At 34.8% G+C, this 26522-nt stretch overlaps 2 protein-coding genes across 4 annotated transcripts in view; both read right to left on the bottom strand.

Moving 5' to 3' along the window:
- On the bottom strand, window positions 1–26402 carry LOC149793963 (uncharacterized). 2 transcript variants are annotated; one of them, XM_089967895.1, is made up of 8 exons: window positions 26303–26402; window positions 15903–18432; window positions 10104–10427; window positions 6342–6656; window positions 5727–5768; window positions 5055–5150; window positions 3130–3840; window positions 1–2347 (listed from the first exon to the last, which is right to left on the bottom strand). In XM_089967895.1, the coding sequence occupies exons 2-8, from the start codon at window positions 15961–15963 to the stop codon at window positions 2130–2132; spliced, it is 1767 nt and encodes a 588-aa protein (XP_089824021.1). In that variant the 5' UTR covers window positions 15964–18432; window positions 26303–26402; the 3' UTR covers window positions 1–2129. The 2 variants fall into 2 exon arrangements, with proteins under 2 accessions (XP_089824021.1, XP_089824020.1); XM_089967894.1 differs by having other exon boundaries at window positions 1–2350.
- LOC149793964 (uncharacterized) overlaps window positions 25160–26522 on the bottom strand; it is an 18463-nt gene continuing 17100 nt past the window's right edge. For both annotated transcript variants that reach the window (XM_089967897.1, XM_089967896.1), the window contains one exon: window positions 25160–26394. In XM_089967897.1, coding sequence (XP_089824023.1) covers window positions 26303–26394 — 92 coding nt within the window. In that variant the 3' untranslated portion in view covers window positions 25160–26302. The remainder of the gene's footprint in view (window positions 26395–26522) is intronic.

Here is a 26522-nt window from a genome sequence, read left to right on the forward strand (position 1 = left end):
TATATATATATAATATTACTCCTGTACATTTATTAACATTTTAAACTTTTGAACAAGATATAACTGTACCAAACAAAACTTAAAAATTACTTGTAGTAACCGATTATAATTGATTATCAGTAAGTTGTGAGCAACTGATGTTCAATTGTGAACTTCTAACCGATTCCCATCACTAGATTCTTGGGAAACAGTGTCCTCTGTGTGATGTTTTAAACAGCAAACACATTGGATTGCAAGCCGGACAACATGTGACCTTTTAGCACTTCATGACTAGTTCTGTCACGTGCTTGATGATTCGGAATCTTTCGTATTGCAACCTCATTCAATTAGTCTGAAATAGCGACATTTTCACACACATTTAGTGCTTATATTTAAGCAATCACCAAAATATATGCTTCCTGAAGGAGATTAATACACATTTATCATAAGAAAACACTTGTTTTCAATACATAATGCTTCGTACTTTCCAAATATAATATAAGAATGATCAGTATTGAGAATGTTGTCAGAGATGTAGATCATGACTCCACCCCCATACTTGTTCCTATCAAATCTAATGGGTTTGCTATAGCTGACACAAGTCATCAACACATGAATACGAATCAAGTCATACAAGATCAAGTCATCAAAACACAAAAAATGCATAGTCAGACAAAATGAAGTCATCAAGAAACACATGAATCAAGCAAGACAATAATAAAAAACTTCAGTCATCCGTAGACATATACGATTTAAGACAGACACACTTATTTAATCAGCAGACACATATGAATCAGGCCAGATACAATAATATCATCAATAACCACATTAGGATCAAGGCAGACAAAATTATGATATGAAAAAGACACATCAATCAAGCCAGCCAAAATTAAGTTGTATTTATGGGTTTATCGCTATTGTCCAGCATACGATATGGCGGCCAGTATAACGGATGCAGGAATAACCCTAGTAAGAACCGCCGACCCACGGAAAACTACTGATAAGCGTTCTCACCTACTTACATTGGCTGAACCCAAGACTGGAACCCAGCGGACATAGGTGATGTTGCAGTGATCAGTAAAGGCGAGCACTACGGACCACTGAAACCCATGTCCCCCCTTCAGTTTAATTAATAGACATGTACGAATCACGTCAGACTTGCGCAAGTTATCAATAGGTACACATGAACCAAAAAGGACAAAATTAAGTCATCAATAGACATATCAATCAAGCCAGACAAAACGAAGTTATCAAAAAACGTATATGGAGCAAGAAAGAAAATGAAGTAATCACTCTACACATATATATGTTAAGTCCAACAAAATTAAATAATAAGTAAAGACATATACAATCAAGCTGAACTTCGGTTAGCTTGATAACATCAAACTTAGTTCATTTTCAGTATGATATAACGTATTACGTGCCGGTGTAATAATATTCAATTGAACTATGCGTAAGCAATTGTCAGAATCAGCAGCGTAATCAATATTTTGCTGGTTCGATACCTGCCCAGACCAGCCTGGGTAGGGTGCCTCTGCGTGTCCTTGGGAAAGGCACTCTACATTTCCTCGGCATGACAAAGCCCATAATGTCATAAAATTGGCGTTAAAAACCATCAAAACAAAATAAACTGAACTATTATGAACTGACAAATATGTTAAATTATTGTATACACATGCTACATTGCAGAAAAAAATACTATGAAGATATATATCAATATGACGGAACATACTTGGAAAAGGAGGCAAGTTGATAAGTTAGGGTCAAGTGTGCAGACGTCAGTAATCATAAACACGGGTCTAAATAATAAAATTCAGTAGTTATTGACAACGAATGTTTGTAGATGATATTGATATTGTTTTGATGTCCGAACAGAAAAACCAAAGAGTCTTGATCAATATCATCCTTTCGATTTGAAACTTTCTTTTTGTTAGGTCTTATTCCTTTCGAAGAAAATTATCCAGTCTCTTGTCCACAATGAATGAATCACTGTGATCTGAACACATGACATAAGGCCGATCTGGGTAAAATCTTCACGTCATCGATTGTAAGGAATGCAATTCTTAGCCTGAAATATCATTGTTCTCTTAAAACTAAAAAAAGTTGACGATCTGGGTGGATTTTGCTTGTAACGGAATCGTTTGAAACTGTTACGAAATATAAAGGGAATCATAACACTCCTCATTCATGAAAGTCCTATCCAAACTCCTCCTCGACCCTCGGAAGTTGGAATCAACCATCAGATCCCCGTTTAAGACACCATTTGGCTCTCTTTTCTGTTGCTCTCTTTCCATGGCAGATGAATCTTCAGAAACATCCCTAGCCAATTCATAATTCAAACTTTGCAACGCACGTTGCCTTTTCAAGTCTGCTGAAGTGAAAATAAGAAAAAGAAGAGAAAAATAAACAATAAAAGTTGCAAATGTTATAGTGCGTTTCCAAAGATTTCCATAACTTTTGCATAGCAACTATTACTAGATATATTTTTTAAAATGTCACTCAAGAACAAAAGTATAACGGTCATCCTGGTTTGTGCATATAGGAAGTACAAGAGAGCGGTTCTGTATCAATTGTTATAATTTGAAAGTATTTGATATACTGACATTTTCTTTCAAACCCGATGCAAATCTGTGGAGAAAAAAGTGTCGGATTGAGGATCAACATCGCTTGTTCAAAAATGCTTTCAGTTCTGTTTGGTGACATTTTTTAAACCTTTTTGTTTAGAGAGTCTTGGTATAGTCACGAAATATTCAACTTTGTATCAATATATGTTTCCTCTCAAATTTGGTTCAGTTTGGCCCAGAGAAGTCGGAAGAATTGTAAATGAAAATGTTGGACGGACGTACTGAAGATGCATTTTTTTAAACGTCAAACAGAAAATGGTCACGACTACACATATCTTCTCCAGAAACGTATGAAGAGTTGATATTAACAAATTTTGACTGATAAGCACACGATACATGGTCTTGCGCCAGATAAAAAACCAAATGAGCTAAATATATTTCACTAATGTACCTAATTCTTAACATTCATTTAATTAATAAATGATACATGTAAAAACATTTATTAATGGACCGAAAAATAAGAATAAATAGTTATTTCTCGTTTCATTATACCAAAATAAAGTGAAAGCGGTTAAATTGTAAATACCAGCATTATCAAACTCGTTGGAACGTGTAGCAGTTAATTCGCTATTATAGCCACGGCTTCCTTGGTCAGCGCTGGAGTCCGTACAATGAGTCTCCATAGTTCTTTTTGTGTTGACCTTCGCGTATAAAGTGGATGGGTCGACTCTTGATGACGACGTCTTGTGTACTTTTTTATGCCATAACATGGAATCGCCAAACATAACTTTTACCTTATTTTGCTTGGTCGCAACTGGATCCAGTGGTCGTGCTCGTGATGTCATACAAGTGCCCTGAACCACGTAATCATATTCAAATGACGGGCCCGCAATACTTTCGGTCGAACTGAAATATTTTTCTTCCGACCGATGTTCAGCTTTCAGTTTTGCACATTTCTGAGTAGAGTTGTATCCATGAGCAGTTTCTGACTGAAAAAAGTCATCCGCCGATAAAGTGGATTGTATATGCAGTTTGCTTGTAGTTTTCGTGGATGATTTTGAGTTTAACCCTCGTGCGTAATAATGTTTGTCGTTTGGTTTGACTTTGTCCTGGTCTATATTGCATGTGCAATCGGTCGGATCATCTGCATTGTTGATTTTCGTCAAAATCATTTCAGACTCGTCAGAAGCAGTTGCTTCATCGAAATTCCGGCACCTATTACGAGAACTGTCGGCGGCATTTGGACTTCCATTCCTGTCTGTGAGATTGTTAATCGTAGTTTTTGGTACTGATAATGCTTAAAGATAAAAAGTTATGGAGAATTACATATATAAAATTATCAAATGAATATTGGACTACGTTTAATGAACACTACTTGGTAATATTGTTTAAACTTTTGATTCCAGTTGGAAACAGAAAATTAAAATATTGTTACACAGAGAATGAAAGTAATGGTTTAATCAACTGAGCAATGATCAGTACTATTTAATTTTCTTTTTTTTTGTGGTTTAGTATACAAATCGTTATTTTTCTAAATCATCCATTGATATATTATTTACTTGTTTTAATGCTGATATTTTCATAATGTTTCTAGTTTTTATCAGCAGCAGAAGTCAGAAACAGTTGTATCTTGTGCTGATATGCCCTCAAATAGCAATCAGTGAATCAAATATGAGTAAATTGGTTCCAATTGTCTATATTAATTAGGTCGGGAAAATATCTCAGATATAGGTTTCAGATGATAGAATTTGCGTACCAGCTATCAATAGTGTGTGATGTTTCATCCACTGATTTTCTTAGCGAAATTTATTTGAATATTTACTTATTCTTTTCCTCTTAAGGAATAAACACTTGAATGGGACCCTAACCAATATTTGATACTATTGTATTCGCACACCCAACCGTTTGTTTCAACACTCCGATTTTAGAAATGAAAATTATCAACGATATAAAACATGCACATAGCTTATTAATTTCATTCACAAATTTCTAATGTCTAACCTGATTGTCGCCAAAGGGTCCCTAACTGTTTCAGCTTGTTGGCGTTTCAAACTATATGTTCGTTGTATATAAGCTGACAGACTGCTCACTGTCCTTTTCTGGTTTATATAAAAAAAATTTGTGTCGTCTGCATCCAATGTTTGCAATGTCTAGTTTAATATTTCTAGAAAAAATGGGAATACTTGTATACACGTGTTCAGAGATGTATTTCCAAAATGTATGGAATTATTAAGATCATCAAAGGTGGTGAACTATATCACACCTGTTGCTTGTAAAATATAGACGCTCCCATGCAAATATGGTGACCTTGTTGCTACAGAAACTCCCATTTGATTGAAAACGCTAATACGTTGACAGTGTTTTGGACCCTTTGGCGGCAATCAAGTTAAAATTATAAATTGATGAATGAAATTGATAAGTTTTTTGCATTTTGTTTTATATCTTTAACGTCTTTTGCTTTTAAAATCTATAGTGAGTACAGGCAAACGGGAAGTTGCGCAAATACTGTACTTTTTCTCTGTCGCAGCTTCCTCACTGTAATGATAGCCAGGAAAGCAGCGACAAGTACGACGACTACTGAAGAGGCGAAAAACCACATTGCCATCCCTGCAAGAGAATAAATGTATTCTGCAATTGGTACGGGCTTCCTAAGATCGATGAAAGATATATAGGAATATATACATATCTACCTACTGAGTGAGATGCCTACCTACATAATACTTACATGCAGAGAGAGAGAGAGAGAGAGAGAGAGAGAGAGAGAGAGAGAATTGAAATTATTCCCAGTGTAAGCAAATATTTACAGATGTTGTTTTGGGTGCTGTAGCTAAATTTGTTTATACATGTAAGTCATTAACGTAATAAAGAATAAAAATGTCGCTACACGCTAAACTGGCAGAGTATTATATACTATATGTGCTATAATGGCTGTGTATTATATAATATATGTGCTATTTGGAGATATGAAATATACTCATTTTATTCCATTACATATAATACAAAACACACTATATCATTGGATTTGGAGGTATATTATCACGTTTGAAAATAAGAAAGAAGAAAATAATAAACGGTACATTTGACATAAACTTTTATTTCTTTCTTTCTTTCTTTGTTTCTTTCAAATGCAGTGCTGAAAGAATTATTCAGTTCCTTTATTTATCATCATTTATCAGTTCTTACCATTTCCTTCATTAGGACCTTGCGCACTTGATATGTTGCTGTCTTTTAAAGAAAAAGAAAAAGAAATGAATAGTACGACAGGATACATTCTTTATTGCAGTCCGTCGTTTGGGGTTAAAGGTTTAACGACCCTTTGTTAGAGCTATTTGTAAATTAAAACTACATGACATGTCCATAGCGGATTTCTGTATGATTGATGGAAAGAAAGAAATCTATCCGCTTTACTAATAAAATTAATGACATATAATTCGAACATCTATGACACTTTCCATGAGCTGTTATGCACCAGAACTCTCTGTGTATGTGTGTGTGTGTGTGTGTGTGTGTGTGTGTGTGTGTGTGTGAGAGAGAGAGAGAGAGAGAGAGAGAATTCAAATGATTCGTAGTAGAAGCAAATATTTACTGATGTTGTTGTGGGTAGTGCAGCTAAATATATATATATAAATTTATGCTCATAATATAACCGTATATGCATCCAAAGTCATTCAACTATTTTCAAAATTATAAAAAAAATTAATACTATTCCATTGCAAGATTAATTTTATAAATTCAGTAACGGTTAAAAGTGTTTACTCAGATTATGCGTGCTTCAGTGAATTAATAGGAAATATTTACCTTGAACACCAAGAAATATGGACTCTAAAAGGAAGCCATGGTCATCCCAAGCAGTATAGGCGCCCTTGTCTGACCATGTTAGTTCTCTTAAGGTGAGAATAAAGTTCACATCATTTAACGCACAGCTGTCAACGCGATCCATATAGTTCATCGACACATTGGTATATGTACAACTCTTACTTCGCACATTATAGATTATATAAGTAGCGTAATCAAAGTCATGACTCCTGCTAACTTTAATTGAAGACGTGTTGATGTTATTATACATGAAGTGCAGGATCATCGGTTTATTAACTTGTCCAGTTAATATGCGACCTAGAAAAGGAATGAAATAAAGTGAAGTTATGATAAGGAAATCAAAACCGAACTTCAGTGCTATTATTAATTAAAAAATAGACACAGAATATCAGTTCATAAATCTGTCCTCATTATTTCGACAATAAATTTAATTTTCTTTAATTTAGGTCTTTGTAAGCAGAATTGATAAAACCATCTAGGATTTCCGAGGTTGCAGAAGCAACATGGTCTGTTGGTAGTTATGGTTTTCATTTTCGCCCTAACCACTAATGTTTGCGTTTTAGGTATGGTCAGTCTTCCCAGCTGTAAACTGGTAATAGCATCCGTTGGGATTAGGTCGACTCTGCTTGGTAGTTAGCTTTGCTGTGTAATGTCGTCCCAGCCGTAGATGGATACCAGCATCAGATGGGCCAATAGCTTTCCTGTGTCCTGTCATCCCAACTGTAGGTACCATACTCCTCATGGGAGTTTATTTTGCTGAACCGAATCGTCTCAGCTGTAGACTCGAACCAGCATGCGTTTTTTCTCTTAACCTGAGCGGATCCAGTAGACTCAGCTGCAAACGGATATCATCATTAGCCGGACAGTTACACGTGTCTGATTCAGTCTTCCAGCTGTAAATGGATACTATCATATGCTGGTTAGGCAACATTGCCGTATCTTGTCGTTCCAGTTGTAAATGGTTAGTGTTTTCTTGTAGGCAGTTCACATATTCGTTATTGGCGTCCAGTTAGTTTGAGTTGAGCACTCCACGGAACCAGTGATAGGTTACTGCCGTAAGGGCTATAAAAAGGGGATTGTATAACCATACTATCGAAAACTTTCACTTGAATAACATATATGCTGGGTTTGCTTTCGGTAAAACTATTTTAAAAAGATGCGACTCTTGTATCAAGAGAATGAACTAAAATATACCTTACAGTTTACACTAACATCGCTGACAACCCTTTTAAAAAAGAGAACAGTATATCAAGGAAGAACCGAAGAAACTGAATTGTGACCTTAAGGTCCAATCATATTACTGCTTATCCTGAAATACTCTATGGACAGCATAGTTCCAAACTGACATGTCTTGATACATAATGGGACTGAGACAATTTGTAAATTTGATCTTTGAAAAAAATTGTCGAGTTTAAACTGGAGCTTGATCTAGTTACACGCTCTGGCAAAGTAAATCCCACGCTATTTTATTACATATTCATGTACCCTATCCCAATGAAAATCTGCCGTCTCCCCTCTAATAACGCCAGGGCCGTAATATATATATATATATATATATATATATATATATATATATATATATATATATATATATATATATATATATATATATATATATATATATATATATATATATATATATATATATATAAAGAGATAAACAGTTTTATCAATAATTGTATTATGTATAATGTACACTTATAAAAAATTGATTTAAAAACAAATTTCTTGATATATTTTTGACAAGTAATAAATTGTTTACCAGAACTCAAATTATACAATAAAAAATTATGGTGCGCATAACGCTTACTATCAAGTATTTTATAAACAATTGATTATACTTATTGAGATTTAAATTAGAGATGCACTTCCATTTTTAAAAAATTAGTATACTTATTTTTATGATATTATATTATACTTTTACCAATTAAGTTTTCCTGCAAAGTAGAAGGATATAAAAATATTCTTATCTAATTGTAAACATAAGACATAATTCCGAATAAAGAAGAAACGAATTTTTTAAAAAATGACTGTCATATATTGTTTTTGAATTTAGACCTTTTAGATATACCGTATTAATCCGGTGAATCCAATATGTTTCTTTTAGCAGACGTTCCATTTCAAAATCAGCGTAATCAGTGATATTGAATTCAGTTTGAAATCAGTCTGATGAAGCATTAAAGCGAAACCGGATATATATATATATATATATATATATATATATATATATATATATATATATATATATATATATATATATATATATATATATAGCCATGTCGGCTAATTCTGCGCGTCGGTTAATTCTGCGCAAAGATACGTCATTTCTGTAAACATTTCATAACGTGCTATTTTGGGTCAAAAATCCATTTTGTATCCAGAAAAAACCCCAATCGTACATTAATTAAGAAAAGTGATATTCATAAAGTGTACAAAAATATCCCACATTTACACTCGAAATGCACATAAAAATGTGATTTCTAAATGGTAACGTGAAGACCCACTCCATGACCTTCTTTAACCTGTAACCCAGAAAATACGATTTACTATGCATCTTTTAGAATCATATAAATAAATACATTATATAAAATATGGAAATGTGTACCTTAAAACAAAACTGTATTTTAATTGAAGTTTCCAATTTCGCAAGAAGTTGTCCCACACATACAAAATCGTCTGCTAGCCAACATGTCTACGTGCCGCTCGAACATAAATTCTCAACAAATTCCCGGCGTATAGTCTGTTTCTAAATTCTGTAGCAATTTTTCCCCATCAACAAGACGTTGTAAACACATTACATCCAATTCATTGTTGTTTCTCTTCCAAGTAATAGCTTATTTTTCATAAAATATTGAACATTACTAAATTTTGTACAAGACCGGTTTAGTCTGCTTAACATCTCTTGCAATTTATTGGCATTTTTACGTTGAATTTTGTAAAACTAGCTATAAACCTGACCTAATTACTCGAATGAACTACTGACAGAAACAGTCCAAAGTAATATATTTCATTTCTGTAGCCCTATGGATAAACATTACTTCTTTTCAAAGCTATGCACAGAATAGGCCGACAGATCGCGAGTCAGGAAAACAGGGGTGTGGTATCCTCTATGTTCAAAATTAATATTATTTTGAACAGAATATTCTGGTGACCATTGCATCTTTTCAAATGGTAAGAATTGCTGTATTTTATTTTTGTCAATCGCTCGAATTCGCTATGCGTTTTGCTTCAATATTGGAAACGAAAACCTTAGATGCGCAGAAATGCCCGACAGCAGTGTGTGTGTGTGTATATATATATATATATATATATATATATATATATATATATATATATATATATATATATATATTGTGTCGTCATGCTATGACTGTACGTTTGAAAACTCCACTGATTAAAATGGAAAATTTGATCAAGACGATAATGTTACCACAGCGGCAAAACTTCTATGACAACTCTCCTAAATTATTTCCATATTAAGCATTTCTATATGAAACAAGCCTCAAACAAAAATCTTTATTAAACAAATTACAGATATGATTTGGAAGCCATGGTGATTAGTTAAAGAGTTGTTAATTAAGAGTTGTCAAGGCAGACTGACAATTAATTGAGGTGGGGCTGTATTTATCCTAACGTCTTCCAACCAAGAACACTTCAAAACATACATGCAGTATTTATACTTGCATACAAGAGTCTTGATTCAATAATTTTCTCAGTATTAAATACGGTGAAGAGAATACATACGTGAGACGAGAATACTTCCTTTTCCTTTCTCCCAGGAACCTTCGAAAGCTGTGTAATTTCCACTGTCCATAAACTTTACATTTAATAAGAGAAAACTGAGATTGCCACTGTCCATTGTAATACTGTTTATTCTGCCAGTGTAATTTCTACTAATGTGTTTATCACTGGTCGTATTTGGGACATAGAGCATCACATGAGTGTAATGTAGCTTATTTGTAAAACCATGGAAATATATATCCAAACTCTTGCTTAAATCCGTTGCAAGATTTTTGATGAGCACAGTTGCATTATCCCCATGATTGTATATCCCCGGTTTCGAAGAGGCTGGAAAAAATAATACTTCTTTAAAATAAACTCAAAACGTGAAGATGGTATTCCACTACATTTCTTGAAAATCGAAATAATCTAAATTGTACATGTACGCGCATATGTAACACTGGACAACAAATTTTTACAAAAGTCATGTTACTGAAATAAAATTAGTCAATTCTTATCAATTTTTATGTGCTGAACACGAATATGACAGTCAAATTGCAAAATTGGCTCTAGTTTTTTTGTAATCTGCAAGAAATTAATGTTTACATAACGAAATGCATTCCAATAATAAAAGGTCAACTGTAATAGCCTACCTATAAAAAATCAAGTCATTGACTACATCTTAGATTTCTTCGCCTGTCTCTTGTACAGCTGTTCGGGAGCATCTCTGAGGAGTGTCCAGCAGTAGTCAGCCAGCATTGTAGTGGACCATTTTCCCTGGTATCTTTGTTCCATTGTTGCGATATCTTGATGAAAACGTTCGCCGTGTTCATCACTAACAATACCACAGTTGCTAGGAAAGAAATCCAAATGGGAATGAAGGAAGTGAATCTTTAGAGACATATTGCAGCCAAGTTTCTTATACTTCATCAACATGTCTTCTACTAGTTCCTTATAGTTTTCTGCCCTAACATTTCCGAGGAAGTTTGTAGAAACTAGGCGAAAAGCATTCCATGCTTGTTTCGCGTCACCTTCCAGCAAGTTGTTGAACCGGTCATCTTTGAAAAGCTCTCGAATCTGAGGACCCACAAAAACTCCCTCTTTAATCTTTGCTTCGCTGAGTCGAGGGAATTTTTCATGCAGGTATCGGAATGCTGGCAAAGTCCGGTCAATGGCTTTCACGAAGTTCTTCATCAAACCTAGTTTGATGTGAAGGGGTGGTAGAAAGATTTTCTGAGCCTCAACCAGAGCTGGGTGTTGGATATTCTTCTCTCCAATGGCTACATTCTGCCTGTGAGTCCATTCCTTCCTCATGTAGTGCATTTCCCTTGCTCGGCTATCCCACTCGCATAAGAAACACATGTATTTTGTATATCCTTGCTGCAGTCCCATTAAAAGGGCAACTACCTTCAAATCACCACAGAGGTGCCAGCTGTACTTGTTATACTCAATGGAATTCAGTAGCTGCATTAAGTTATCGTATGTCTCTTTCATGTGGACAGCATACGCTACTGGAATAGATGGAAGAATGTTTCCATTGTGCAAAAGCACAGCCTTGAGACTCAGTTTCGAAGAGTCCACAAATAGTCTCCATTCTTGTGGGTCATGAGTGATTTTTAAAGCATTCATGAGGCCCTCAATATCGGAACAGAATATCAGATTACTTTCCTTTCTGAAGAAAGGCTCCAATTGCTGGTGGCGCTTTCGATATGCAGTAATTGTGACATCTTCTTCTAGAAGATTCCATTGTTGGAGTCTTGATCCTAGCAATTCTGCCTTGTTCTTTGATAAGTCCAAATCACGAATCAGGTCATTTAGTTCTTCCTGTGTTATTCTGTGTGGGGTTGATGATGCACCACAGTGAAAATATGGATCACTGCATGCTGATGGACCAGGAGAAGAACAGGTCGACTCACCTTTGTCTTCGTCAGATGAATCAAGAGAATATTCTGCTGGAGGTTCTGGAATAGGAAGTCCCTCACCATGTGGAACTGGTCTCAATGCAGACGGAATGTTTGGGTAGACTATTCTCGACTTCTTTCGCTTCGTTATTCCGCCGGAAAGAGGAGGAACCAAGCAGAAGTAACAGTCATTTAGGTGGTTGCTTGGCTCTCTCCACACCATTGGGACTGCAAACGGCATTGATGACCTTTTGCAATTCAACCACTGTGAAAGCTGTGTTGTACATGTAGCACAGCATATATGCGGAGCCCAAGGCTTGTCTTGGTCACCAACCTTGCATCCGAAGTAAAGATGATATGCCTTCTTCACTTGAGAATTGATACTTTTCTTCTGGTTGGCAAATGTCACTTCCCCACAAATATAGCAAAAATTGTCCGCGGTATTAACACACTTTCGAGGCATTACTGTTCTTTATTGTACGTAAATGGATAAAATAATAAGTTTTATGTAACAGTAGCTTGAACTGTCTCGCACAACGTCTAAAATATTTTAAATGCTGAACCTATCTGATTGGGCTTTATATAGTACACTGCTTACGTCAGCTTCAACAGCCGCCTGGCATTAGTATAATAGGCCTACACATGTATAGTACACTGCTGACGTCAACTTACTTCAGCAGCCGCATGGCATTAGTATTGCATTGCATCAGAAAATGATGCAATCAACTGTGGATGATGTGAGCATGATGGTATTATGCAATGTTACATCATTATTCCGGATGTTGCTGCAGTCCTACTGGAGAAATTTACACAGTGAAACATAGAAAATGAGGTATATGAATATCTTCAAAACGAGAGCCAATACAAATTTTTCACGGTTATATTCGTGTTCGGCACACCAAAATGCTACAGATTAGGGCCTTTTCAAGTCAGTAATGATTTCACTGTTGACCAGTGTAATCAGTCAGTTGCATCGATTCATGTATCTTTATAATGACAGATCCATCAATCCATTGATACATACATTCATACCTATTAGAAATGTCATCGATGTACAAACATTATTTCTGTAATGTATATGGGTTATTTTATTTGCACGTATCCTATATAAATGATTGCTGTTCTTTCAAACTTCTAGTTGGATATCGTTCAGACATGTTACACAGTCATGATTATTTGCACAAATCACCAGTATGTATATTTTAATTCATACGCATGTTATCGCTAATGAGTGAAGCCTAGGTATCAGGAAATTGCTAAATATTTAGCAACTTCACGGAATTCCTGATTCACTTAAAGTTTCATGAATGCTTTGAAATGTATTTGAATTTCAGGTAATTACTGATATGTGAGAATAAAAATGACATTAGCTTTGGGTTGTTTATTCTGGTAAACGTGGTATCTGAATAGAAAGTGAGTGTGTTGAAAAGATAATTGATTTTGTTTGGTTGCTTCATATTAAGTAAATTAGAAAAAGGGAAAGTGCCCTATCAGTCTTCATTGTTCGGAAGGACATTTACTTTCATGATCACATCTAACTCTGGTTGTCATTTAGAGAATACCATGTTTTGGTTGTAAGGAACGTAATTCTTAAGTGTCTACATCAGTGTTGTGAACGTATTATGTCATTTAAACCTTTTGTTCATCACAATTACAAATAGTATTAAAAAGAGTAGGAAAATAAATACACTGACAATAATTTATTTAACGAGTTTTTATGTATACTCTTGATAGTACTGTAGAGATCACTGCCATTTAAGCTGGAATCGTATCATGCCAAGAATATTTAAAATTACATAATGTTTATGAAGTCTGCATTAATGTTCAGAAAATAACTAAAAACTTGATTATAAGGTTAGATGTCTGGGTATTAGGTGGTTATGAGGTTAGGTGTCACGGTATTACCTGATTGTTAGGCTAGATGTCAGGGTATTATTTGGTTATAATCTAGATGTTTAGTACTTACTTGGTTATAGGGTTAGGTGCTTAGGTATTACTTTATTATATGGCTAGGTTACTAGTTACTATTCCAGATTCTACCCTTTTGTCACAATAAGGTCTGGATTAATTCAGTAATTTCTTTAAATTTACTGAAAACCTCAGAGAACAGGAAAAACTTAACACCAAAAAAATTGGAAATAAACAATATCTAACAGTACTAACATTTTAATTCCCTTCAGCCTTTCTGTCCAAGGAGAAATTTTTTTTTTTTACTACTACTACTAATACTTATTATTATTATTTTATATTATTATTATTATTATTATTGTTATTCAGCTTTTCTATACAGGGAGATTTTAAAAAAATTAATAATAATAATAATAATAATAATAATAATAATAAATGGATTCAATAAAAATGCTATTCATTTTAGGGAAAACATGTCAAATTATGTGTGATAACCTTAGGAATCAAGACGTGGTCTCCTATCCGCAAGGAACCGATCTGGGAAAAATAATCAATTCATAAGAAACAAAAAACAACCACGAATTCCGACCCTAAACATCAAGAGCACTAATAAATCGTAATACTGTTATGTATATTTACTTTGCATTGTAATTAGTTATTTTGTTTCGATTTTTTAAAATTTCATTCTATAGTATTGTATGGTAACATTGTATGTTGGACATAACTTTGTCCAAAATCAATTTTATTTTCTACTTGACCTGAGGTCTTTTAGAGGACTATATGATCTTGTCACTGGAAAGTGTATCCATTCGTGCTTAAGATCTAGCATATTGTTGTGTCCAGTACTTCATTTGGGGTGGAATTTATTTCTTCAATTTGTTCAAGCGAATGCACACTGGAAAGAGAGAGTGCTCATGAAAAATAAGATCTTTGGACAGAGACATTCACTGGGATTTATAGTGAATTCAAACATGGACTTAATTTGGAATTCTATTAAAGTTCATTCAGAACTTTAAATTATTACGACGTGGTCTGTAATTCTGGATTATTTTGGAATTTAATTACGTAAGTGTTTTAATTTTCACTTTGTTATCAAGGGAAAAATATTATCTGTTGAAATTGACAAAGATGGTTGCTTTTCACTCTTTTTGAAGAGAATAGACTCGTAACAATACACTTTCCTAATTTCCTAATCCTTTAAGGATTTATTGAAAACTATCCATAAAATACTTCATGATGTCATATTCAACCTATAACTAGTCAGTTGTGTACAATAATATATGAGAGAAAAGAAACTGCATAATGGCGGATGCATTTCTTCCTGTCCTAATAAGCGTAGTTTGCTTACAAAGACTGGTTGCTTTCAAAGACAGATATAAAATAATCGTAGTGCACGGATTAAATACATTTTCTCGTCGAAATATACAATAATTAACTTTGAAATTCAATCAAAACGTCTGAATTTGCATCTTCATACCTACCTTAAATCTTCATGTAGATAAAAAGAAATGTATGAAATAAATAAATAAATAATAAATTAGTTTTTGTTTGAATAGGTGAAATAAATATAAGTTGGCTCTGATCATACAAAACTCTATTAGCATTGGAGATGTGTTTGTACATCAAAAGATACACTTTATTTGCAGGAATGCAAAAAATCAGTCGATACTTCTTGTAGAGACTATAATAGTATACTAATTACAACATGCACAATAATTCTTGAACCCTATATTTTTCAAGTTGCACAACGTTCAATTTGTTTTTAATGAAAAATGACCATATTTGCAATTTTTATGTCAATTTTTATAGGAATATGTTCAAGGCAAGAGATTGACAATAAACTATAGTCAGTCACCTTATCTATAGTAAATAACCAACTAAACTCTATACGATAATTTCCATTTAAGGTTCAGATCATTCCATACCGTCAAGATTTAATGCAGCAGTATCAATGATGTCTTCTCAATATTTTGTAAATTTAATAGTTTCGTAACACATTAGAACATTGACTTACCATTTGTTTGACCTATTTCAAACATCACCAGAAAAACACATATTGTTGTTACAGTTTCCATTATTATGCAAACAACTGTGGCTCCCAAAAAGTTTCAAAGTATAAAATTGTGTTGAAGATTCTCAGAGGTCTGCCCCTTTTGTGTTGCAGTCAAGTTTTGAGACTGATACAGTCCACATGCCTAATAAAACCCCGAGACACACAACCCAGTTCCTCCCGAGGATCAAAGATTGTAGAAATATACAAATATTACCGATGTTAAGGAAATGATATGATACAATTCTGTCGATCAATCTGTTTCTTAGGAACTGAAGACAATTAAAAACGAAGCGAGAGACGAATACCACACGACAACACATCAGAACAATCAAAAATGAAAATTTGAGGAAGCAGCGATGATCGAGACGTTTGGGAAAGGAATTAGTGATGATTAAGAGTTTCGGTAGGGAAGGCAACAAAACGTCCAGGACCAAAGATGTGGAACATAACAAAAGAGAACTGCTGGAAAAAGTATGACATCATTGGATAGAAACTGAAATATATAAGCCACTTTAATTAGGAGAATATGATTTAGTTGCTGTTTCACTGTTTCCTGTTGTAATTCTACCGATTATATGAGTTAACTCTATTACATTTTCCACAAAGCAATCAGAGGATATATCTGTGTAATCAATTATGTCTTGTCTGAAAATAAATAAATATATAATGAATTATGTAATACATTCCACTGAAACAACAGGCAAGGGAAATTGATAACGCAGTCCCTATCTGTTCTATAATTTATAACGTGTGAAACTGGCAATAACACCATATACATGTTTTATATACTTTGTGAATCTTCAAACAATTTAAACTTGCTTTTAGACAAGTATTTACTGACTTTTTAATTTATTTTTACTGTATTGCCATGGTATCAACAACACCAAATTTCTTTTCCTAGGCAAATTATAGAGGATTAATATATTCTTTAACAATTTCTGAGATATAAATACATACAGAAGTGTTAAATTATTTATTGCAGTGTTATTTATTTCATGGAGATAGATAAGAACATTATGAAACGATGAAAGTTATGTTTTAACGATACAAATGAAGGATACAATATTTTTGGTAAGTCATGTGCACTCCGATAGCAACCAAAAGGATACAAGTCCAAAATATTTGAAAACTTATAAAATATAATTTTGGTGTCATGAAAATATAGTTAGTTCATCAAGAAATATAAACATATATACTAAATTAAGTATTTGAAACATTGATTTTGTGCAGTCGTGCTAAGTGGCTCAAGGCGAACACATGGACGAACATAAATATTGACCATGATACACAAGTACGGATCAAAAGGAAGATATGGAAAGGACACAACCAAATTTATTAAGCTGCAGGCAGTGAGTGATGGGACGTTTTGTGATTAATACTTAGCAGTAGGAAATGAAAATGCAAATCAGTCGATTATAATCTTTACTAAAGTATATTTTTTTGTAGAACACAATTAACGCACAATGTCACTGAACAATAATGCATTCACCAAGTCACGTGTTCCAGTATACCGAACCAATTACAGAAAGACAATCTACATTAAACTTTTCAACAAATGAAATAGAACATTTATCACAAAATTTGCTCTTTTTCCATTAAGATCACATTACTTTCATAGTAAATGTATTATAAACAATGCAAGCTATGTCGCTCTCCCAGTAACCACGCCTCTCCACCCCTCAAACTTAACTCCTCTACCGAAGAAAACAAAGGACAAGAAAGAAAGAACAAGAGAAAATGACAAAGTTTTACGTTTTATATAAATTAAATGGAACATTACAGCCATATACTTATTTCTTTTCTTCCCATTTATATGTTTTTGCATCTTATTCACATAATAATATTTATATTTATATTGGGACCACGGCTTTCCAAGTAAAGTAATCTTACTTCTGTCTGCATGTGATCGAATCTCTTTCTCAAGTAACGTGGGCATGCGAGAAAGTTTGCCAGTATCTTCCCGTGGGTCGATGGTTCTTCACTGAGCTTCTTCATTGGTTCTTCATCCACTATGTGCTGAGAAATGGCGTTAAACCCACAAACCAAAATAAAGTAATTTACTTTTTTCTCATTCAAAGCTTTAACAAAATTAAAAACACTCACCAATGCTTATTTTCCTTTCACTAGTTACCATTTTATATATCAGAGTTTGAGTAATCATAAGTGACATTTTCAGTAGATATTAAACTGACGTAACCATTAGTGTTAAGGTCGAAGTTGTGGTTTTTTTTTTTTTTTTTTTTTTTTTTTTTTTTTTTTTAAGCGAAGAAACAGAAAGGAAAGAAAAGAGTAATACGGAAGGGCTTATTCGAAGGTATGACAAATTTAATTTGCAGGTCACTGACATCTCACCTCTGTCCGCTGTCTCGGGCTCGGGCAATATAGGCATGCTAGAAAGCTTGTCAGGAGCTTCACAGTGGCCGGTGGTTATTCTCTGCACTTTTCCCGTACTCTTATTTCACCGGACATAATGCAGTCATGTATAGATGTGCTGAAAAATGACATTAAACCCACAAACCAACTAAAGTTATTTATTTATTTCTCACGCAGAGCTGGAAGAAAATAATTTATTCTTCTGAACAATTGAAATGTTCCTTTCACTACTTTATCAGAGTTAAAATATCAAATATAGAATTTGCCGTAGAAGAGAAAGTGACATAATTATTGGTGTTAGGTCTGAGGTTGTACTTTCTAAACAAACGATCGGAAAAGGAAACAAGACAATAATACGGAAAGGTTCAATCGAAGTTAAGAATTTTTTAATATACCAGAGGCCATTAACACATTTCTGACATGGAGAAAAGTTGCGAATTTATTTCATTCATTTTGCTTTCTCGTTTTCTCAAACGCATTCGCCTTCTGTGCATACTAATACAAGCGACAATAATTTAGAACAGAAAGAGTCATCAGTCGGAAGTGCGTCTTTCAAGTTTATTTAAGGGGAAGGTTTCTTAAACGTTGAATGTATTTTTGCTTGGTAAATCAAACAACGGACCCCACCCTATTCCCGCCTTTATTTGACAGTCATGAGAAAGTTCATCAAGTTAAAAAGAAAACTTGAAACAAATCTTGATTGACATTGTTAACTTTGAATCACATTTACACTGAAGACAAATGTGAAAAAAAAATGCGCATATATATTGGTAGATATAAGTTATGCCTGGTCACGTCGATATGAAATGACACACATAAACATACGTAGAAACACAGGCGTTGAATTCCTGGCTAAGCAATGGTCATATTTCCATCAAGATATTAGAAGGAATTTGTTATTTCAATCAGCTATTTCTCATTAGAGACATAATTATGCTTTGTGTTACAAGGTCAGTCGTTTAAAATGCAAAACTGAAAACAAGCATGAGGCCGACGTTTTGACATGTATACTGCGCCGGTTTCATCTCTTACAAAAATACCGTAGTATGTCATATGTTTCGAAACTGAAAATAAAGATTAGGCCACCGTTTTGACATGTATGTTTCGCCGTCTCCTCTCTTACAAAAATACCGTATTACGTCATATTTATACAGGAGGAGTCTGTTTGTAACATGTTAGATGTGATTTGGCGGGAAATGTAATAGGCTGCAATTTGTATGCCCTCTAAATGAAACAAAAATATTTATAATAGGGTTCTCAGGCCTATAACAAGAAATGTAATGATAATCAAAACTTACTATTTAAAATGCATATTTGAACATGTTTGCCGATATCAAACATCATGGCTACTCAGGATAGAATGTAAAAGAAGTACTGATTAGTTCTCCCCAACCACCAGTGGTCCCCATTTAAAAAAGTAAAATATTGTCTTCACGCTATGATCTCTTGACACTCCATCTACATTCACATTTTAACAAAACATCTATCAGACTCACATAGGATTGTATGTAAAGGAAGTGCATACAATATAATTTAAATCCCTAATGAACAAAATAGACTCCCATCGCCTCTTCCATCTCTACGATCCTTGCCTCCGTTTGTTAGACCAGCACCTACTCATCTAATGACCACATGGTAGAATGTAAAATAAACTTTGTAAAATAGAATTTAAAACCTTTATCAATAAAAATAACTTCTCTAAGCCATCTTATTACCTCATGACCCCTTTTATAAGTAACGCTGAGACCAATATCACTATTCCATAACGTATAAATCCTCATCATGTCACCTTTTTTAAAAGCATGACTATCTTTCTTTATACCATCTTCATTATTCCCATAATATTATCAGTGGAGTGCAAGAAGAACTAAAAGTATTTCACTGCTTGGTTGATTGTGTGTGGTATTGTAGGACAAGGAGACATTAACTTCAGGTTACCTATTTAAGGATAGCAGTAATATGGGGCACTATAGGGACACATAGGTCAAACTTTATTGGGACACACAGGACTTAATGTTAAAATAGGATGAATGTACTATGGGGACGTAATAGGAAGTTTAACATAGGTTGGGTTTATATAGGGACAATAGGAATGGAACAGATGGGGTGACGTCAAGGTACTGGACATTGGCAACAATGTTGGAAGTGGTTGAATTCAATCGGGGCAAACAGGGACAGCGGAAAAAAGTTATAATGCTTGGCGGGGCGGGACATATAACTTCTTTATAGACATAGACAAAGAAACAAATACACAAACCAATAACCAGCAAACGAACAAAGTCAAACGGTTAGGTACTCTTATACATTTTGGCAGAGTTAAGGAGTCTAATAGAAATGTATCAAACTTCTTTAATACGACCAAAGAGAAAAAGTACTTCCCGAGCCAAACATTTCAACCCTGACAACACGCATACTACAACTGAGATACCCACCCTAGTGATTTCTACCAAATCATCGACAGTAGCAGGTCCAGAAGTAGGCCTGGCCGTGGCAAAGGAATAAAGCAGGTAAAGCTCATTAGTTCCCGTTCCCAATTAACACCCGGTCTTCCTAATTTGATGAACAAATGGAAACGAGTGTCTCCAAGAACTTCTCCTCCAGTGGTGACACCCTCCTCCTCACAAAGTACATGCCCTAAAAAATCAAAGTCCAAGAGAGATCGGGCGTGTTACAGAATTTACTGGATTTATCCAAGCAAGAACTGTCCCTATTTAGTCCGTTGCAAACCCCTCCACGACGGGTGATGCCTGTCATAAAGTTGATACGACGTAAAGACAACAATTGCTACGCATTTCACTATAAAAACCAGTACCAGACGATAGCTATCAGTGTTTTGAAAAGGAAAGAAAAGGAAAGGACTTCCTCCCCGTTTAGCCAAACATTGGGATGTGTTGTCCGTTCTGTCCAAAGCTCCTCCACCGATGCTAAAACTAATCCTTCAAACATCCTCCAAAGACGTCGTCAATATCATGTGCGAATGTTGCCTGAAGGTATTGAAAGGTACGATACCTTTGTCTCCACATCAGAGAGAATGTACGGAGCACTCCTTCACCCACTTCTGTGCAAGATGTACAAAAGCAACTCTTGCGTATGTGGTGTGGAGAACGTGTGCCGAAAACGGAAATAGTTTTTTTTCTTCTGCCAAGTCTTTGTGGTGTATTGTGTCATCAGTGCTGCCATTGCCAATTCGAGTTTGCAACAAGGAGACAAACAATTGTGGACTATTGTACTGCGCAGTTGCGTCGGTTACGTTCTTCCTAATCCTTCCCTGAATTATTCAAACGGTAACAACGTCAGTCACTCTTCCAACAGTCATCACCCAAACAACAACCACACCAGCCCTCTTTTATACACTCCTCTAACTTCGAGTGACCCCTCGGACAGCAGAACTCTGGAATTATGAATAACCAATTTTATTTAACTTTACCCAGTGATAGTTCCATGGATGTGTTTCCACAAAACACATCATGCTGTTTCACTACCAAATTAACTCAGGCCATCCTATTGGATTACGAATCCCATTGGGAAGTGGCTTTGGTTGAAATGAGCCACCCTACACGAATCCGAAATATCAATAAAACCTAAAACACTTTTCACGTTGAAATCCTGGACGAACAATTGCAAAATGAGATGAGTAAAACCAGGTTTTCAGACGACACAAATCCAGCAAGAAACAATCCATTATTAAGCATCTATACTTTGAAGCTATTATATTAGCGATCAACATTTGTTGGACACGATTGCTGAGAGGTTCGGGGAAGCTTTTGGCAAAGCCCTGTGCAGAGCCAAAAAAGTGTTAATACCTTAAAGTGGCTAGTCACCTAATGATGACATTTCAGGATACGGAAACGTCATTACTTTGAATGTTAGTTAGTTTGAAATTTTGGGTGGTTATCCACAGATGGTAACACATAATTTGAGCCAGAAGATCAACATCAATATGGATGTTTTCAGGTGGTTTTGATCCCAGGTAGTTTGTGTCCTCCGATGTGGTGGAGTAGAACGTGGTGGGACACACCTCCGTACCGTTACTGCGTATCATTCCTTTCAAAGTGGATTCTGCTACGAACACTGACGAGTAAGTTGGAAACACATGTGATGTTCACAGCGAATTTGTACGTCCTCACTATTTACTCGTCAGTTGGTCTTATTTTGACACTGTCAACATTGCTATAAAAGGACATCTGGGGCAAAATATTCCATTCTCCAAAGTGAAAGTCACGGTGAAACTACATTTTCGAAAACGATTATGTGACGACTTGTAAGTCATGTATCCAGTGTACCTAAGCGTTGGTCGACAGCGATGACATGGTTTAGAAGATATGCTGAAATGGGGGTTTTATTCGGTGGCCCCCGTTTTGAAACCAATGTTTTGTACGCCTTGAAAGATGCCTTTTTGACGCAAGGCAAATAATATCTCCATTAAATGTCATCATCGAAAAAAAAACAAACACTAAAGAAGCTTTCTTGAGAGCAAGCAAAAATGTCTTGCTTCAAACGGGCAAAGAAATTTGGGTTGGTGAGAAACTCCTATAAATGCCCTGGACTCTGTCGATTCAGGTTTTCCTGCTTCCCTGACGCAACAACAAGGACTAGACAAAAAGAGACAACGAAGACACCCCTCCAGAGGACTTCGAACCCCCAGAACTAGAAAGACAGAACAAAGAAGAACCATTCGAGACTTTTTTGATTATTAAAGAGAGAGAGAGAGAGAGAGAGAGAGAGAGAGAGAGAGAAATATGATGCATCCGAGAGTCTTGCGCCTTTTCCAAGTCGGACCTGGATCTGTTTGCCATGCCACCCACTATTATGACGATGCCAGAATCCCAATGGGCAGAATTTCATTCCTTCTCCTATTTGACGGATTCAGCTCCCATCGAGTGTGAAATCAAAGGAGAGCCCAAAGATTACATGGATCTGAATAGCAGTGACTTGTACTTGAAAGTCAAAGTGATGAAAACAGACATCAATCCAGGAGACACTGCTAGAGTAGCGTCCGTCAAGAATTTCATGCATTAATTGTTCAGCGAATTGGATTTGTACTTGAATAACAAAATAGTCAGCAGTAGCATGGATACTTACCTTTACCGATCGTGCCTCGAAAATCTCTTGACGTACGGAAAAGAAGCTAAAAACACCCATCTGGAAACCTGACAAGATTAGCGACACAGTCCTTACAAAGACGGAAATTCTCACAATGTGGGCTTTAACGACTGTCGAAAATAAATCTTGCAAGGAAGTAGTTTATAACTGATGGATCGTTTGCATTTGAACATGTGATGGCAAGGAAAGTATTTGCTGAAGGGTGTGGATGTCCGCCTAGACTGAATCTCAGCAGTACCGTTTTCCATTTGATGGCTCATGCCAACTAGCAAGAATAATATTATCATCCAAGAAGCCAGACTCTTCGTGGGACGCGTGGAAGTTTTACCTAAAGTGGGAAACGACATCAGTCACACTTTGAGCAGAACAACCGCCAAGTATCCGATACGACGCGTGGAAGTGAAAACTTTCACTATTATTGCTGCACTCCGATCCAAGATCGAAGATGATCTATTCCAAGGACAGTTACCCAAACGTTTTATCATTGTCATCGTTGTCATGTTAGGTACATTTATTTAACTTATGCATGGGTAAAATGTGGCCAATATCTCAAATCAGTCCAATGAGAACGAATTTAATTTTGTTGGGGTGATCAAACATCCAATTTACTCGAAATGCATTCACTAAAAGTTTGTTCTTCCACAACTGAACAATATTATCCAGAAATTTGAGGGGACTTGTCACCGACCCTACAAGTTTATCCAATGATTACTGAAGTCCACTTGATAAAAAATTGTTTTGCAATGCATGGTGCTTTTGTTATATTTCTATTATTTTTAAATATGGATATATCTATTTTATAAAAGAAGATAAAAGTAGTCTAAATCCACATATGAAATGTTTACTCTACAAAAATTAACGAAGACTGATATATTCTTCAAACGTTTCCGGTTGAACAATGTACATAGAGAACTTGTATATTCTTTATAAGTGTTAATTCCATCATGAAGCCGTAGGTAGTCATCAAAATATGAAACAATCTATAATATAAATTGAAACTACAATATTGTTTTTGTTTTCTTCTGGAAATGATGATCCATTATTATTAGAGGTACATGTCGAGCCTAAGATAAACGTCCTAAATAATTCAAAAGTGTATTCTAATATATTTGTAAAAATTGCTTAATGACATGAAAATCGAATTGATCATTTATGAATAGAAACATGCATATTAAACGTTTTATCTATAAAACATTTTTGTGCAATCATGCTAAAAATTTCGGCACGGAGTGACGAATATACAAATAGACCAATTTACGCATGCAAGAATCAAGACATAGAAAGGACATACTTAGCACGCCCTGGTGGATGCAGCGAGGGCTAAGCTTGGATGAAATACAGATAATAACGAGCAACAGCAAATGTATAGGAAACCTAATTTACTCTCATCTTGACAAATGTTCATTGTTGTTGAACAGAATTATCGCGCATTTTAAAAATGCACTTGCCACATCTTGTGAGTCAATCAAGTAATACCGTAAGAGAAATAATGTGAAAACTTAAACAATGGATAGAAACAAGGGCATTTTTGACGAACATAATTATCGCACGTTCAAAATGCATATGTCACATCTTGTGAGTCAGTCTACTGATACCGTTACATAAAGGATGTGAAAACATGAAACAATTGATTTCAAACAAAGGAGAGTTAAAAGCATATTTAACATGATACATGTATTACGGCTCTATGGTCTTAAAGTGAGTAATAGAAAAGATGAATAACCAACACTTTTAGTAAAATTCAACAAATAATTTATTTCCTTGAGAATACAAAGGGAAAATGTAAAAAGAAATTAGCATTGCGAATTAAATCCCAAATAGTCCAAAAACGTTATATCACCAGTCCTAACAAATAAAGTTCTAATTAAAATGTAGTGGTGTTCGAATTAAGATCCAGCGCTGAAGGCGTTGATGTGCCTGTAGTCATGAATGTACTAATGTACAGGTAGCCTGAAGTGTGATGACGTACTTACGTCTTCAAATTAAACATAATATAATGCAAGATGTCCTTGTCAGAGCTCACTATAATTTAAAACTTATGTTTCTGTCCAAGAATATTGTTTAAGAACACTTTGTTATTCCAGTGAATGATAATTTGATTAAATAAATATATTTAAATACAATACTGAATACAACAATAAGACTGATTTCTGATTCTAATGTTATCCCATGAATGAGTAATTTCTCAAGTAAACAATATTATTAAACCCTCTACTTTATCTAGGTCACAATTCGCGTTTTCTGGAAATGTTATGAGTTAAATGAAGTTCCAAATACACTTATGCTAACATTTAATCATGGAGGGGGAAAGACAAACAAGTGCAAAATTTAAATATGCATAACGCATCCACTTTGCGATGAAGAAAACATTTATTTTATAATTGTATAAAGAACACAAATTCTATAGCTATATTGAGCAGTAGAGATTAATACTCATGTTTGAGAAAAAAAAAAAAAACATAAAAAAAAAAAATAATTAAAAAACCCAGAAAGAAAATCACAAAGAAAACCAAAACAAACAAACATCACTCGGGTCCTCGTCAACTTTGTCACATGCAGAATGATAATCGTTAAACATGTACATCTGTTGTAGCAAGTAACGAAAGTTGTGATAATTTAACAGATAGCAGGTCTATAATAGAAAGATCCTGGTTTGGGGTAAAATTATATCGAGGACATTCAAAGTAATTTCGTGAATTAGATGTTTAATAATAACTTGACTGAAAAAGCGAATAATAAATAAATTTACCAGAATGATGCACACTGAGTTAACAACTGATTCTAACTGACCCAAATAGACTGTTTTTTAATTTAAAAAGGCATAATTATAAAGAACATGGTTTCCAGTTTACCACTTTCAATGTTATTGTAGATCTGTTATATACCTAAATGATGTTCTCTGGTCGTAAAGAACGGTACATATTATTTCCTTGATTTTCATAAGGATGAAGCTTTTCATATACATGTACAGGATGCGCTGGAAAGAAAAGTAACGCCATTAAAGGAACTCCAGTGAGTCAATCTATGCCTCAGTATATATAAAGAACAGGACATTACTGCTTACTAAAACGCGTAACTTTTGAATGACTATTAACTTAACCCTTG

Source organism: Sinohyriopsis cumingii, chromosome 8 (assembly GCF_028554795.1).
Source record: "Sinohyriopsis cumingii isolate HCF-2022 chromosome 8, ASM2855479v2, whole genome shotgun sequence".
Taxonomy (NCBI): domain Eukaryota; kingdom Metazoa; phylum Mollusca; class Bivalvia; order Unionida; family Unionidae; genus Sinohyriopsis; species Sinohyriopsis cumingii.

Bases quoted from the DNA above. Each gene is read 5' to 3' on its own strand.
- LOC149793963 (XM_089967894.1), bottom strand. From the start codon at position 15,963: ATGGAAACTGTAACAACAATATGTGTTTTTCTGGTGATGTTTGAAATA. The intron at 6,657-10,103 runs GTATGTATTCTC...TTCCTTTTCTAG, and splicing joins AGGAAGTATTCTCGTCTCAC to GTCGCATATTAACTGGACAA. The intron at 5,769-6,341 runs GTAAATATTTCC...TTTCTTTAAAAG, and splicing joins CATATTTCTTGGTGTTCAAG to ACAGCAACATATCAAGTGCG.